The sequence below is a fragment of the Epinephelus lanceolatus genome, chromosome 1 (genome assembly GCF_041903045.1).
Source record: "Epinephelus lanceolatus isolate andai-2023 chromosome 1, ASM4190304v1, whole genome shotgun sequence".
Taxonomy (NCBI): domain Eukaryota; kingdom Metazoa; phylum Chordata; class Actinopteri; order Perciformes; family Serranidae; genus Epinephelus; species Epinephelus lanceolatus.
In genome coordinates this window covers 40364617-40381541 of record NC_135734.1, presented here as the reverse complement: position 1 = coordinate 40381541, position 16925 = coordinate 40364617, and the positions used below count along the sequence as shown (strand labels likewise).

Below are 16925 nucleotides of genomic sequence, written 5' to 3'. Positions count from 1 at the left end.
ATACGTCAACGCACTGCAACACTATCCCTAATTTAAAAGTGCCGAGAAAGGATACAGAGAGGGCTCTGCAGAGGAACCTGATCCGTGCATGAAAAACATTTATTCACCTTTATCAAACATTGTCTTTAAGCATAACTATACAAACGTTGCATAGTTATTTCATTCAATAATGGTCCTCGACACAAGAGACAGACAGTGGTCAGAGACTCATCATGACTTTACAGGTACCATCACAAGTTTGTGCTAAAACAGAATCCCCAAATAAATAAAGCCCACTTACAATCACAATGTTTCCTCTTTAAATAGTACAAAAGGTTGAAATCAAAGTTCAGTCCCGTGAAAATTCATCTCATGAAGCTCGCAGCCCATTTTTGATTCACCGGCTTTAGATAGCACGCAGCTTGTTTTACAGTTAGTTACACTGATGAGACACATCAGGGAGTAAGACTAAAACTATCTAAATTATGGTCTGCGTTTACACTTCACATTGTGTCCACACATCTGCACAGGTCACACTTGGAAAATCTGGATGCCACAGAAGCCTGACATGATCACAGACCTCAAACGCACTGCTATATCTAACCACACACTGAGGGACATTCAAGGGTCAGAGGTTAGGCACTGGGTTAGTGACATGGCGCATGGACGCCAGCTGAGCCGCCAGTAATGATGTGTGTGTGTGTGTGAGCGATTGTCAGAGCGTCTCAGGCTTGTGGATGCCTGATGAAACTCTTTTAAGACAGAAGTTTCAGCTGGAAGGCACAGACAATGAATACACAGTCAGTAGGTTTGCACTTTTTGTTTTTGTAGATGAGACGCTGTGTGCAGCAGACGAGGGGAGCCTCTGGTCTCCAGTGTCCGACTGTTAGTGGTTTGCTGTTTTCACATTAAGGCTTGATTTTCCACAGCTGGAAATGAAGCAGAAGAGATGGAGCTTTGATTAGAGAAAAACACAGACACATAATCAGGTCAGAATGCAGCATCATCTACAGTGGTGCATCCCTCGTTACAGGTACAGTTAAACATTTTGTGAAGTACACTTCATGAAGAGTTTTGATCAATACAAGTCTCATGTCTGTGCAATAAACATGGAGCCAGAGCCAGGAGGCAATTGGGTCATCTTATCTGAGCATAACAGCTGTTCAAAGTTCAAAATAACACCTTAAGATCATTGATCAACCTGATGCATGTCTTTGGTGTAATCCGTACACAAACATAAATTAAAAACTATAAGCTGTGGTTGATAAGCGAACATTAGAGGTGACACTAGAGGAGGCAGCCAGGCTAGATGTTTCCCCCTGCTTCCAGTCTTTATGCTAAGCTAGGCTAACTGCCTGCTGGCCCGAGCTACATCTGGCACAGACACATGTGAGGTACACAGTAGAAGTTGCTGATTTATGGTTGAGTGCTCAACACTTTTGATAAGTGTCACTCGACAGAAAACAAACAGCTGTGCACCACTCTCAAGTTATGCTTCAGTGAAAGGTTTTAAGTCATCTCCATGGTTTGTTTTTTTTTTTAACACTGTGAGGCTTTTCCAGTCACATTTAGTGAAGCGTCATCTGCACAGACATTTGTTTAAATCGCACAAATTTCCTTCTGTACATGTGTTTTTAACTGAGCTGTATCCTCATTGACTGATGTGCTCCCAGTCAGTCTGTGTGCGGCAGATTCCCATCACTCACTATGATGGGCTAGGACATAATATCAGTGAATCAATAACAGAAACACTATTGACTTCTTCCTGTGAAGCTGATATGAAAACTATTTTGGTTCAGTAAATGTCTGCTGTCAGTCAGCCTGGTGAAGAAAGTTTGACCGGCCGCTGTCCTCTCAGCTCCCTGACAGCTGCTGCTAACAGATGCTAGCTACTCTGGTGAGAGATGCTGACTGCAGGTCGGAATTGATGTGGATTGAAGACTTCTATTTCCATGGCGACAAAATATGATGTCCGCAACATTCAAAGTCCTCCAGGTGCACTACATGACAGGAACATGTCAAGCAACACCTTAAAATAAGTCATTTCTTTCGAGCGACCCTCATCAAAAGTGTGGAGCGCATGTCTACTGTCTATCATCGGGCTGTATAGCTCTGGGTATCCAGCAACTGCTACCACCAGTTTCTCCTCCATTGTTGGTCAACTGTAAACTTGCCGTCATGACCATGATGAAAAAGAGATGATGTTGGGTGCTTTTCCGCTCTGAGTTGAAGTTTCTTCTACCTGAGGGGCTCAGAGCACTCACGCAAAAAAGCCAGGCGCAGAGAGCTCAGAAACAAAAGCAGCAAAAAGCTTTTTTCTCGTTAAAAACAGTTACAAAAAGGCGCCTCCACCTGCTAAAATGACTCCTGTGTGATCAGGGTCTTACTCTGTAAGAAAGTATTTAAATTCCAAGGCCGCCGCCGCCGCCTTCTTCTTCTTCTTCTTCTTCTTCTTCTTCTTCTTCTTCTTCTTCTTCTTCTTCTTCTTCTTCTTCTTCTTCTTCTTCTTCTTCTTCTTCTTCTTCTTCTTCTTCTTCTTCTTCTTCTTCTTCTTCTTCTTCTTCTTCTTGAATTTTTTAAGCCTCAGTATGCTTACTTACAGTAGCTTGATATTTACATGCCAGATGGCCATGACCAACGCAAGAAGGTTTCTGAGATATTACTAAGATACCCCTGTAGGCCAACACACAGTGTAATATGAAACTATAAATGGAAAGTTCCATAATTTGCATTTAAAGGCCGCTCCAGCATTGTATTATAGCAATTCCATAAAGTTCAGGTATTCACAAGATGGGGATATTTTAAAATCTGTCCAAGCCGAAGCAGCTGAACTCAAGATGATGTGAGTTTAAGTCCCTAGACAAGCACCAAAATCACTGGATCCTAAATTTCCCATGATGCAACTGACTGGTAACTACCCATGTTTGTAGTCTCCAAGCCAAACTCCAGAGAGCTCCCTCTGGAGCCAGAGAAGATATTTTACAACCTGCTCTCACAGGCTGAATTGTGCTTCATGTGACGGTCAACTGAACTTGATGTGTGAAACTGAGTTGAGCTCCCTTTAATCTGTTTTGTTGTGTCTCTTTTCACATTCAGCAGAAAGTCTCTCACTCTAATGTTGAAGCCGAGCAGGTCGCTGACCACAGCAGACACAGCGGACAGGATGACCACTCTGGTGATGTTGTAGATCAGAGGGTTCACGGTCAGACCCAGCAGTCTGAATGGAGTATCCAGCTCCTGGGGAAGGGGAGAGGGAACACAGTGTCATTTCGACTTGACAATATGGGTCAAAGACAGGTGTTAGAATGGATGTTATTTGAAATATCAGTCATAACTTAAGTACAGAAGGTGATTAGGTTGTTAAATATTAGAATCATTTAAGAAAAAAAAATTATCACTCCAGATTGTTTTGGTGTGAGTTGCAGAGTATTGGAGATATCAGCCGTAGAGATGTCAGCCTTCTCTCTAGCAGTTTCACGTAGGAACTATTTTCTTTCTACTGAGCTACACCCACCAACCGTATCACGGAGCAGAACCAAGCGTGCATATATTGCTAGCTCACATAGCACCACTGAGCTAGCTAACGTTACAGCTCAGCCAAGGAGGATGTTTACATCTAAAGACCTTTGAATTCTGAGTCTGTTTCTTTCAGATTTTTAACCCATCATCTGAAAAAATCTTTAAGCACAGAAACCTTGTATATTGATTCTGATGTATTTTATTGTTCGATTCGTTGTGAAAATTCACAATACGTGACAAAATGAAAAGACACATATGCTCTTTTGAAGTTACCTATCTGGCTGTCATCACTCCCTCCCTGTCTTTCATGTGGCACTGCAGCTGCGTGAAGGGGCAGAGCTGTCCTCCACATTCTGTGTGCGGTCCACTTCCTCCTCCTCTTCGTCATCATCCACCTGAATATTACTATCTGACCCGTTGAAAGTGAGCTATCAGAGTTATGAAATTATTCTGTGCGCACCGTTCTTCTGTCTCGTTGTCTTGTTGCTGTGTCCAAAACCACATTTTCTTCACTGATTCTTGGTCCAACGTCTCTAAAGGCTCTGATGGATGTCAAAAATGCAGAAGATTGAACCTGTTCTGAAAATTTTAATGATGGACGAAAATTTACGACTTAGTATGCGAACATAATTGACAAAATGTGAAGTCGTATTTATTATTAGACGTGTGACAATTTCGGATGAGAAAGCACGGACTCAATGTGCAAAGGCCTTAACGCTGTCTCGAGCAGGAGCCTGTTGTCCATGAGTAGATGCACGCTTCCTTCTGTGTGGTGATACGTTTGGCGGGTGTAGTTCTAGTGGATGTCTCTGCAGCCAATATCTCCAACACTCAGCAACTCATACCAAAACAATCTAGACTGATAAATAACACAAGTAAGAGGAAAAATATGTATTTTTAATTTGGGATGAACTGTGTGCAGCTATAGTATGGAGTCAAGCACAGTGGGTCCAAACTGGTCCAATCACAGGGTCCAGATTTCTCCTCAGTCATTAGTTCAAGGTTCACACAGTTTAATACATTCAGTGTCATACTTGTATTTGGCCATGTCCTTGAGCTAGTTTGCTGTCTTTGTCAAGTAGCTGTCTGTTAGTCACTCATGCTACAGCAAGAAATAGCACTTCAAATTAAAAGTTCTGTGTTGGAAATTCCCAGTACTTCAAAATAAATCATGTTTTTTACAAACTTGACACGTTGGTAAGTCACTTGCAGTCCATTTAGAATGGACCCCCGACCCACTTTTGGACTGGGACCCACCACCAACAATTATGAGTGAGATGTTTTATGTTGTTGGAATACTGTATTCTGAAGGAAAATAACTACAATAATTCAGACAAAGCCACTCACTATAATAAATAAGACAACTTCTTATCTAAAAAAAGGAGCTAAAGTTTGCTTACCTTCATCAGTTTTGTTGCTAGTTTCAAAACATTGTTCACTATATTGAGTTCCTCTTTCTTGTTGGGCTTTTTCTCCATCTTAAGATACAAATTGATCTGCAACAAAAACAGTTTTACATTCTGTAAATTGTACAATAAAATCACAGTAATTTATTCAAACCTAACACTGAATCAGCTGATGGTGTCGCCCGTAGTGCTGCTGACGCCACTGAGAAACAAACCTGTGACCCCGTGTGTTTTGCAGACGCATACTCTTACCTGCTCAGTGAGCAGCACTGAGGAGTTGCTGTATTTGCAGTTGGTCTCTGAGCCCAGCGTGGCCAGCCGTAACAGAAAGAGGACGAGGGAGGAGGCCCACACCATCAGCTCCCAGTTTGTCAGAGACTCTAGGAATGTCTGGTGGTTGTGCAGAAGCTGAGAGAGAGCAACAGAAACAACACTGCTCATACTCGCAGCACTCAGCACTTGCTGTTGTGAAAATTAGGACTTCTCCTTATCAAGCAGAGCATACAAAGCTTTATCTTCACTCAGGTAATAAGATTAGACGGTTGCACGTTTTGTCTTCCTGTTATTTCACCTCTATGCAAGATTCACACTATCTGAACAACGTTATTAAATTTGTGTTCTCTAAACAGATCAGATCTGCTCCGGCGGATATAAAACTGACCTGGGCACAGATGATGAATGAAATGGAGAGCGCCAAAAGGAAGATAGTGGAGACAATGACGTCAACGGAGCGCTGCGGCCCTCGTCTCTGCAATGAAGGAGCAACTCAGTGACACACCGTGACAAACACAAGTCCATGCCAACCCTCAGTGGTGAAACAATGATACAAATATAGATACTAACCCTGAGAAAAGAGCGGAGTGATAACCACATCTTTATGTTCTGGACTTTCTTCAGCCTGAAATGAGGGATCTCTGATTTCTTGGCCTTGCGGGCTGAAGTGAGGTGGCTGAAGAACTTGGCGAATAAAAGTCTCTGTTTGGGAAACACGGACGTACACTGTCAGAGACGCAAAACACCAAGCAAACACTGCGTTTCATCAGTAGTTCCACTTCCCCTCATTCAGTTGCCCTCAGCCCTTTTCATTACATAACAGCATACATCGCACTGAGGTCATTCAAGGAGCAGCGGCAGAGAGGGCGGGGGAGGAGCAGGGGACTGAAATGGAATGCACCGGCGCTTTTATACTTTCAGCTCAAACTATGATGGCACAACCACCAGTTGTAGGCTGAGTGCTAAACTGCTTTTTATAGATCATCACACATACCTGCGGACTCCTTCCAATGAGACGAAGAGTTTTCTGTGTCTAATTGCAATACAATTTTAGGCACTTATTAATTAGCTACATCTGTTTCTGATTCAGAAATTTCTGTTTTTGATCTATATCATGATTAATCATAACTAACCATAAAAGAAGAGATCACACATGCTGAACAGAACAACAATGTGAGTAAATATTAACTGCAATTAGTTATACGGCATTTTTTCAGTTAAATATTAAACTATCAATGAGATTGACTATGGAAATTAACTGCTAATAGGTGAGTGTACACATGTAAGCCTGCCTATACAGACCTATAAGACATATAAAAACAATAATATTAAACTTTATTTCTATAGCACCTTTCAAAACACAGTTACAAAGCAAATAAAACAAGATAAGAGAATACACAGAGCAAAACACGCAATAATAAAGCAGTTAAAAAAAATCACCAGAAGGCAGTTTTAAACAAATAGGTTTTCAGAAGTGATTTAAAAGATGAGACTGAGTTTGCAGCCCTGATCTCCTGGGGCAGGTCATTCCAAAATTGAGGTGCTCTGACTGCGAAGGCTTCATCACCTTTGTGAATTAATCTAGACTTGGGAATAAGAGAAGATGCATCTGAGGAACTCAGAGTGCGAGAAAGAGCACAGGGCAATAAAAGAAGTATTAGGATAGATCTGAGACTGAAAAGCATGTCGAATAGTGAATTTATTTAATTTTATTTTTAATTATCATTTTATTTATTTATCAGTTTATTCGTCTGCTAGTGCAACAAGTGCTTTACATATTAACGCCACCTAATTACGGTTAGTAACCACCGTTATCGACTTGTTCCCTCAGCCCTTTGAAGGGTCGATCTCACCAACTTCACTCCAGTTTTTCAGACAAATGGCTGCTGGGATTCCCCCGTGGGCAAGTCAACAAGGACATGTTGAACGACTAATGAAACGCAGTCAGAGGTAAGCAGGCCTGCACAGAGTCAAGTGGGTGATTCTGTTTCAGTGCTTCTGATCTGCCACTAGAGGGAAGACCAGCTAACACTAGTGAATAACTGGACTGATGTGTGTGGATGGGTTAACAACCCACAATCAGCTGCAATAATACTTCCTCGCTTTTCACTCCCTCAGTTTACATTAAGCAGTCATTAAATGTCCAGCCAGACATGCCATATTGTGTATTGTTAATTTAAGAATAAGGTGTTTGAGGTTTTGTGCCAGTGTGCTGAAAGGTTTTCCAGAAAGGCCAATATCTGTACAGGAGGAGATAGATAAGAGTGACCATGTTCCTGGGATATAAGATCCATGTAGACATTAACGGCCCTAGGAATGTAAAAAAATATACTGACAGTGCAAAACTGATACAATATAACTTTATTGGATTTTGTCACCACTGTCTCCTACTTCAATTTGGGGCAATAATATAAAGCTTCCGAGCAGTTACCAAAATGCTTTGGGGGATTCAAGCAGGACGTATAATAACGCCATGCTGTTAGTGAGATAGCTGTAGGCTACACCTTTGGCTCTTCTTTCAAATCAATATTTCTTTTGCTAATGAACGATGAAAAGTCTTCCCAAATTAGCTATTAGCAGTTCCTGTTTACACTGTAACCATAAATGTACAGCCAACTATCAGGGGATTAGCTCTGATACTGAAGAAAAATCACAAATATTGCCATTATGCGGCAAGAGCTAAGGATAAATGGAGCATTTTCTTTCTATGATTTCTAAGAAGATTCAAAGACGTTTATATGAGATATTGAAAACCCCAGAAGGTGTAAATCCAGCTGAATCTAACAATATGTGTCACGTCTGTGTATTCAGATTTAACTGGGTTACGATACTGAGATAAAGGAGTGTGACTTCTGACAGAAAATTGTATAAATCAGGTTCAATGTGTTAAAATGGAAACAGTTTAAATCTAAAATATAAATATAATGGAAAGGCATTGCTGGAAATAAACAGCAAACAATACAAAGTCAGCGCTCACCTGTTTGTACGTTCTCTCCGCCACACACATCATGAAGAAGAACAGCCCTGTGAGGCAGACTCTCTGCACCGCCGTGATAAAGAAAAAGGTGTAGGCCTGGGCATCATGCTGCCCAATGGCCATTTCTCCCAGCTCTTTCAGGGACAGGGAGCCAAGGCTCGACATGTCCAGACGCTGAGCCAAGCGGAAGGCGAAGGGAAGCAGTGCCAGGGTGGCAGTCATCAGCCCGCCAAGCACAAGGTAACCCATACCCTGCTCCACCATCTTCACCTGTGATGAAACATGAGATACAGAGAGAGAGACAGGAGGCATCTTGTTATGCTGCCACATTTTTATGCTGATAAAAGCTACAGCGACTCAGATATCACCGTGTTAATGATCACAGCTTTGTATGATTTTGCCAAAGTCTACAAGTAATTACACATGTCAGACAGCTTAATGTTCAAGAGAGTGAGAATATCACACTTTGGCATCTTAATGAACATGTAAAGTTTTATCTGCCTCTTTATTTCATTACTGAAGAAGCTATACTTACACTACATGACTGTGTGGCAGATAAACTGGAAGATAGTTTGTAAATACTGAACTTAAAAATCTGCATTATTACACTTGCATTATGCTTCACACGCTTATTTAGGGTATGTAGCTACAAGCAATCATTAAATTAACACCAACACAAGGAGGATAGTGTGTACCCGTGTGAGGATGATCCCACTGATCTCCAATACTGACATGTCTATTTTCTTACACTCGCCCTGCTCCCATATTATGGCACTGACACGGTCCTTGGATGGGTGACACGCCTGCAGCCACGACAGCTGGTTCTGAAATCAAACACAATAAATAAGGTCCAGTTAACTGATGGTTTCCAGTGCGGTGTGGAGTACTGCAATGGGCTTAAGCTAAATTCAGATTATAGAAGATGGTCACAGTCAACAAAAAGTCCCACATGGAATTTTGACTGACTGGGACAGACACATGTTTTTGTGTCCAAGAGACAACAATCTTTGAAACTGGTCCAGTATTGAATGAGACCGCTGCAGCTGTCAGCATCTGAACAAACTGCAGTGTGACCACTTGGGGCATTTGTGCACTGTCTCTTTAAGTCCACTAAAAGTGTTTGTTTTTGCCACTGACAGGCTCAGATTCTGTCAGTTGTCTGACAACATTTTGGAAAGGATCCCTACAGAGACAGACCTTTCTGTTCAAGAGTAAGATCCATTTTGTGTAACCAGAAACAGCCCGGAAATCGTCCAAAAGCACCAGACTCCATTTAAAAAAACAGTAATTTTAGCATGTATAGAGGCAGCATGTTCTTACATCTTACTGGGTGAATTAAGAGTTTATTTCAACCAAACCAGAGTTGGCGACTGTTGGGACAGTGGAAAGGTGAACCAAGACAATTTTTGCAAGTTTCATTTTGTTTCTGTCAACTCTAAATTAAGTGTGTTTTATGATGATAAAATTAGTCTTATGTAAATGGAGGCTGGCAGGTTTGCTGATAGTGAGTTTGGAGCTGTTTCTGGTTAAACAAAAATGATCTTACTCTTTAATAAACAGGTCTATCTCTGCAGGGATCTTTTTCATTATGTTGTCAGACACGTAAAATAATAATCAGAGACTTTCAATGGTAAAAACAACTTTTAGAGGATGTAAATTGACAGTGAATGCTGTCCATTAACATTAAATTGCAGCCTATTTCGCTGCAGCAGTCTCACTGAATACTGGACCAGTTTTAGAAATTGTTGTTCCCATTGGTCACTTAGACACAAAAACATGGGAAAAAAGGGTCCAGATTGAAAAATACAGAACTTAACCTTTAACATGTTGATTCAGGAAATGTTTTATGACAGAACCAGTCGAGAGTATTTTAGATTTTTGGTGATCTTACTCCAGTGATTCCCTGCTGAAGGCTCTCATCGTCACTGCTCAGAGTGGTGGTTTGTGGGAGCGTCATGCCAGCGTTGTACCTCCCGTTCGCCTCACTGTCGCTGCTCCCCGTGGAGCCGGTGTCTGGCCCTTGGAGAAGCTCCTCCCACAGCGTGTCATCAGTGTCGGAGGCCGGACGAGAGCCTACGCTCGGCCTGAGGCGCTCCACCTCTCGAGGTTTCACTTTGATGGAGGCCCCGCTCACTTCCTGTTTTCAGTACATAAAGAGTTGTTTTAAATCATGCTTGTTCTGTATCAGGAACACACAACGAATTGACAGTAAACGTTTAACTCCAGATTCATTTAAGACACAGTGTGACAGTGAGGTTTACCTGAGGTCTTACTATGGGTTTGGGGTTAGACTTTAGGTTTCTCTTCCTAACAGAGGGCACCGGTGCAGATGTCGGCCAGGTTGGAGAAGGCTGCCTCTCTTGAAGAGGTACTGGAAGGGTGACTTCCACTGGTTGTATGCCCTCTTCTTCCTCACTGGAGAGCTCATCGGATGCCCCAAATCCTGACTTTCTTTTGGTCTGTAAGAGAATATCCAAACACACAGACATCTTAAAAGTCATTTGTTTCTCCACTCTGCACAACACAGAAACACTTGAGAGCACTTTTGACAGATTTGAGCTCGCTCCTTCTGCAAATGGTGCTGTACAGAGAGATGAGCCTCCTGCACCCATCATGATGTCAAAACTTAACATACACATTTTGTTCAAGTGGAATTAAAGACCTTAAGGCAGAAGCAGCTTTGAACACAATCCTGCATGACAGGAAATCACCAAAATAACAAGACCACTTGACAATCTAATGAAGTACAATAGCGCTAAAGTAAATAAAATGTCAATAAAGATTCTGATATTTATTACAAGCTATAGTCACAGTCGAGGAGGGTCATCGATTGCATTAAAGATACAGGTGTTGGAATCTGTCTGGCTTTCTACAGATGCTGAGACAACAAACAAAACAATGAAAAATGAAGATATTACAGATCAGTTAAACATCAGCCAGAGGCTAAGTAATGCTGAATCTTGACTGCAGACGCAGAATTTTTATTCTGACTGCTTTTCCAATAACCCCCACCTGTATTTATTGTCTGTTTTTTTACAGCTGACACACTGTAAATTGGTCCCTTCATACCACAGCACTGAGACTGACTAGTGAGATGAGTAACTCTACCCTCCTCTCTTCAGTCCTGTATAATCGCTGGCTTTCTTCAAACTGCCAAGGCCCCTGCTGCTCTGTGTCCCCGCTGTCATTCTTTTCTTCTGATTTTTTCAGCCCTCTGCCCTTCCTCGGCCTGAAGGAGACAGAGTAACAATAACAGTCAAAGACAAGAGATTGAAGATACAGCACGCATCACAAAAATGAGCTCAACCCACAGAGGAGTGACAGAATTATCAAGAGAATGAGAAAGGCTTTAGTGACTGGAATAACTTTTGGTTGATTAGAAGTCTTGTGCGTAATGCGGGAGTGTATTCAGGTGCCAAGAGGTGAGAGTGTGTTTGTAAAGGCAAATGAGTGTGCAGTGCCTAACAATGAGAAAACCACCTCCGTCTGCGAGCAGGGCTGGTGGTGCAGCTGGCAGCTGGACTGCCCGAGGGCCACCGGCTGGACTCGGTCGACACAATCTGGCAGTGCACGGTACCCAGCAGCAGCATCAGACACATGGGTCCAAACACCTCACTGGCACTCGCCCCAGGGACCTCCAAGTACAGCACCACGGCTGCCACTGAGGGGAGCAAAACATTTGGCAACAGCAAACAAAACGGTTTCTTAGGGGAGCCATTATAACTGAATTCATGCTTGCTAATGAGGTCTTTCTGTGCTGCTCAGGTGTGATGGGTAACACGCTTATTGTTGCACACAACTGAACGTAAACTGTGACAAATGGAGACACTGAACTGAGTACATATATAAAATAAGAAGCGGGAATTTTCTACACTTCCTTTAATGACAGAGTGTGTGTTTTTCCAAGGCTTAGCAAAGACCAAAACCCTTTGTGTTTTCACTGTTGCTGCAGAACGACACACTCTCAAAATGTCGCTGAGGTGACGTCAGGTCAGCTGATAGGAGTGGATTGACGTTTGAATGTCAGAGGATGACAGGAGGCAGGAAGAGAGTGATGGCTGCAGCGTGGAGGCCAGTAAGACAGTGGACAAGGAGGGAAATGGGGCGAAGCACTCAGTGCAGCGTCTGAGTATACATCCGTGGCCACAACTACTAATCAATTACGGACATGAATTGGATACAGTTACACAACTCTCCACACACATTTACAATTTGTTTCAGTACAATAATGGTGTGTTACTTGAGTCCTGGTTCTTGTCATCGTGTAAATTTCTGAGGTAATTTTCAAATTTAGGGAATTTTCCCGAGAGACTCAGCCCCAGTGTGAATAAGATTAGATAAGAAATGGTGAGCTAACCTTGCATGAAGTACAGTACAAGGATGCATGAGGAGATGGACTTGGAGGTCACCTGGATCCACCACTGGAAGAAGAACGGGAACAGCAGCACTCTGACCAGACCCTTCCGAGTCAGAGCTGTCCAGGGACTCTCTGGTTTGGCTTTGCTGAATGTTGATCCTGAAAGGAGAAATGAGGAAGTCTCTTACACAGCTTCACCGAAACCATTACATTCATTACATATATACATATATGACTATATCTCTCAGCCATACATAGTCCTGTTTGTTTTTGTTGCTGCTTATTGTTTAACTCTCATTATAGAGGCTAAAGCAAGAAAAAACTACTCTTTACTGATCTTCACCTCTTACTAAGTCGACATCGATGAGGTCTGGCTTGATTTGACACGTCTTCCTTGGTTTGCTGTCCAAACCCTAAATGAACAACGAATGGTATCAGTGCGAAAAGCACAAAACAAATACACAGATATTTATTTCTTCACACAGACTTGTAGATGTCTTACGTTTAGATCCGCCTGCTCCAGAGATTTTTCCCAGACTTGTTGATCGTAGGCCCCGATCTGTAGCAACAACATAAGTTTTAGCATCATTTCCTAAAAATGAAACACTATAGAGGTTATTAGTCAAATTGAGTGAGCTCATATTTGCTGCACCAAGGTTTTCCCCAGTTAAAATGTCATATAAAATACACACACATGCACAAACAGGACCTATACATGCATTAAATGGAGAGATGTCAGAGCAAGGTCTGCCTTGGACAGGCGCCCTGAGCAGTTGCCTCGCTCAGGGGCAGCTCGGCGGTGCCCAGGAGGCAGTGTGGGACCTCTCCAGCCACCGGTCGACACTCCATATTTGGTCCGGACAGGGACTTGGACCAGCGACCCTCTGGTTCCCAACCCAAGTCCCTATGGCCTGAGCTACTGCTGCCCAGTTCAAAGTCACTGTTTAAATTATGGTACATTACTCGTGACTATGATGAAGATGCAACTGCTGTCAAAACATTAGCCCTCAAAACAAGGTTGTTGCCTTTAGTCCGTGTGTTCCAGTGTACTTTGGACTAAATCTCTGATGTCATTCCTGGTGAGTTATTCCAATGAAGCCATAAAACACAATGTTCTTTTACATGTTTCTGACTGAGGGAACAGAGCTGATCTGAGTGTCTTAATAAACACACTGAGGTATAAGGCTGTAAAAACTGCTTCAAATAAAGTGGGTAATTAAAATGAACAGATTTAAAAATGAATATTAACCAAAGAAATTTCCATCTGGTGTTTAAAGACTTCACATCAAGAGCCTCACTCACATCAACATGATGAAAAATTTCAAAATAAACCATTGTAAATCACATCAAGAGGATAAAAGATGCGACTCTTTTGATTGCACATTACTCCAAGTTCATCAGCAGAAAACACTTTCTTCTGCGCTCCCCTGCTTTTCAGACATGTCACCACAGGCCTGAAGCCTGGCGTCAGATCTTATTGACATTTTATGCAAATCAGATGAAACACAGCTGAGCTCTTAAGAAGACTTAAAAAAAAAATCATAGGGAAGCACAATTTTGTGCCGCTGGCGGCTTTGAGTTCTGTCAGGCTCAGTAAACATCCCTCTACGTGTTTTAACATATGTTAACCTGTTGAAGAAGTCACACCTGTTTTTACCAAATTCATTTGGTTTGTACGCTATCAGACAAAAACAGGAAAGGTAAACAGAGAGTGTTGTTGTTGTTGATCTATAAGCAGTGTCCCTGTCACATATATAAATCCCAGTCTTGAATTAGTGTGTGCTGGTTCTCTCTGAGACCATTAGCATTTGTGAAATAAAATTTGCCTTTTTATCATACATATATGTAATGTTCTGCAATAACAAAAGCACAGGAATTGAAAACAGATAGAAAGGTAGGGGTGGGTCCAGGTTAACAACAATAGAATATGTCAATAGAGGAATAAACTGTAGATGTGCATGGAGAAGATTTGTGGTGAATGATTGTGATGATAGGGAAGCAGCTGTGTGCAGTTGGTTTGGGCAATTAAGTATTTGAGTCATTAATGATATTTGTGGAAGGAGTGATAATAGAAACAAACAAAAGAGCAGGCAGTAGAGAGAAAACAAGACAACTAATATTAATTAGTGGATGAATAAGTGTTTCTGTCTGTGCGAGAATGTTTTCAGTGACTAAATCTAAGTCGTGCACATCCTTTGGAGAACACGCTCTACATCAATCCCCCCAAATTTCACACATATGCATTCATAACATTGATGTGTATTTGTTTCTTTGCCAATTATCACAAAATCCACAGGATTAAAAAAAGCTTTTAACTGTGCAAATTAAATTTTAAAAGCAGGTCTTTAACAACAAAGTATTTGTCTTACCTTCTCTTGATACCAGGCTATTCTGGCCATTGTCATCTGATGCTGGAACCAGTGAAGTCGCAGTCAGGTCATTTCACAAAGAGCGCAGGAAACAGAGAGCGCTGGGCAGAAATCCAGATTTGTTCACTGAACAAAAAAGGGGCATGAACACATTGAACCTGACATAAAAGCACTGGTGTATTGTAAATGAGTACATTTACTCAAATACTGTGCATAAGTACAATTTCAAGGCACTTGTACTTTGAGAATTTACATTTTATGCTATTTCATACTTCTACTTCACAAAATCTCAGATGGAAATATTGTTCTTATTCTCAACTACACTTGTCTGAGAGCTATAGTTACTTTTCAGATTTATATTAATAATTATTATTCATATCAATCCATTTATAAATTATGATATTACATATATAAACTACCAGGTAGTAAATCCACTTACATATACTTTTTAATTCAATATGTTTATCTGACAACACTAGTTACAAGTTACTTTACATATTCCATACAAAATCTAATCAACAAATATGGAGTATTATTGATTAACCAACCTGGCAGTACATAAAGTAGTTGGACTTTGCCTCACCTGTACCAGCTGCAATGAGTAGTGATGCTTAGACATGAATGCATCATTAATTATATTCTGAAATAGGCTATCCTGCACCGTGGGTACTGCTACTATTGGTACTCTTGGTAGGCTATAGTTAACACAAACACACATGTACTTTTACTTAAGTAACGTGAGTAACGTTTGAGGTTTTGAATGCAGGACTTTTACTTGTAGCTCAGTATTTTTACACTCTGGTACTGATACTTTTGGTTGAGTAAAAGCTCTAGTACTTCTTTCACCACTGCATAAAAGCAACACAATAAAAACCAATGGTACACAGAGGACACTAATGCTAAATGTAAGGTCAGCTGTAGCTACACTGTGACGGTGTAACCGTTAGGTCACTTCTGAAGCAAGCATCTGTTTACGGTAAACAAAACCTTTGTAACCACGTAAACGTTAGCTAACACTAGCTGCCCGTTAGCATGAGGCTAAAACAACTCACCTGAAATAAAACAGTACGGGTTTACTGGCCACAAACTGGAAGCTACCTTTAATAACCATCACAAACTGGTCGGTAAATACTTTCTTGTCATCAGTTTCAGGAGCGCTGCGGCGTCTTGTCGTCTAACTAAGCTAACTATTAGCTACGCGCTTCAGCTCAACTGACGCTTTTCGACGCGATTAATGATTCGTAAATGTCACATTTCTAAACTGTTTTCTTCGTACGCACAAGTCTAGTTACCGATACGTTTATTTCAGGTTCGCTGTACTTTACTAACTTCACTTTTTGTTTAACGTTTGGCTCCGTCTTCCGCTTCCCTTTTCCGGGGTTTGTTGTGCCTGTGTGGAGGCCTCTCTTCCCTAAGTACAGTCTTTCAGGCGGTGATTGCGCTTGCTCAGGTGGCATTCACAATCATTTTCTGGTTGTATATTGACAGATAATAAACGGCTACCATTATGGTGTGCATTAAAGCAATCATTTGTCCTTAAATCTTAACATAAATGTTTACCGGTGAGGCTTTTTGCGCACTCGTACAGGTCATTTGCTGCCTGAGAGGCCTTCCTACGGGCAAAATAAACACACATTCCTGAAGTTATTCCTAACAGTCCAGCCAATCAGAGCGCAGCAAGGGTGAGACGTTCAATTTAGGTTAGACATGATGATAATAATGATTAGAGCTGCAAATAGATTAAATCATTAATAATAAATAAAAATAAATTATTTTACTAACTGATTATTCTGACAATTAATTTCCAAATTATTATTTTGTTCTATAATATTTCCTAAAGCCCTGTGAATGCTTCAAAATCAGGACCAAAATTTTGGACATACTGCAACCGCCCTATAAAATATTTCATTAACCACCAGCAAAAGTCTGTAAAATTGTCTTCATCCACATTTTCAATTTAAAAGCCCTCCCCATAACGCCAGTGATACAATTCTGGTTGACAACTTTCAAATCTAACTGTTTTAATGAATGTGTCTGACCTTAAA

At 41.3% G+C, this 16925-nt stretch overlaps 1 protein-coding gene across 1 annotated transcript; it reads right to left on the bottom strand.

Annotated features, from left to right (window-relative positions):
- Positions 1-80: 80 nt before the first annotated feature.
- phtf1 (putative homeodomain transcription factor 1) lies at positions 81-16250 on the bottom strand. Its single transcript, XM_033626158.2, has 17 exons — positions 15933-16250; positions 14881-15006; positions 13014-13070; positions 12855-12924; positions 12512-12670; positions 11635-11815; positions 11263-11383; positions 10416-10613; positions 10046-10291; positions 8850-8978; positions 8155-8424; positions 5748-5879; positions 5566-5652; positions 5157-5312; positions 4899-4994; positions 3091-3216; positions 81-908 (listed from the first exon to the last, which is right to left on the bottom strand). The coding sequence occupies exons 2-17, from the start codon at positions 14914-14916 to the stop codon at positions 888-890; spliced, it is 2085 nt and encodes a 694-aa protein (XP_033482049.1). The 5' UTR covers positions 14917-15006; positions 15933-16250; the 3' UTR covers positions 81-887.
- Positions 16251-16925: the final 675 nt, after the last annotated feature.

What these genes read in the sequence shown, in the direction of transcription:
- phtf1 (XM_033626158.2), bottom strand. Translation starts at nt 14,916, where the DNA reads ATGACAATGGCCAGAATAGCCTGGTATCAAGAGAAG. An exon ending in TGTACTGTACTTCATGCAAG is followed by an intron (nt 11,816 to 12,511) that starts GTTAGCTCACCA and finishes TGCTCCCCTCAG; the next exon opens with TGGCAGCCGTGGTGCTGTAC. An exon ending in TAGCAACAAAACTGATGAAG is followed by an intron (nt 3,217 to 4,898) that starts GTAAGCAAACTT and finishes CCCCTTCCCCAG; the next exon opens with GAGCTGGATACTCCATTCAG.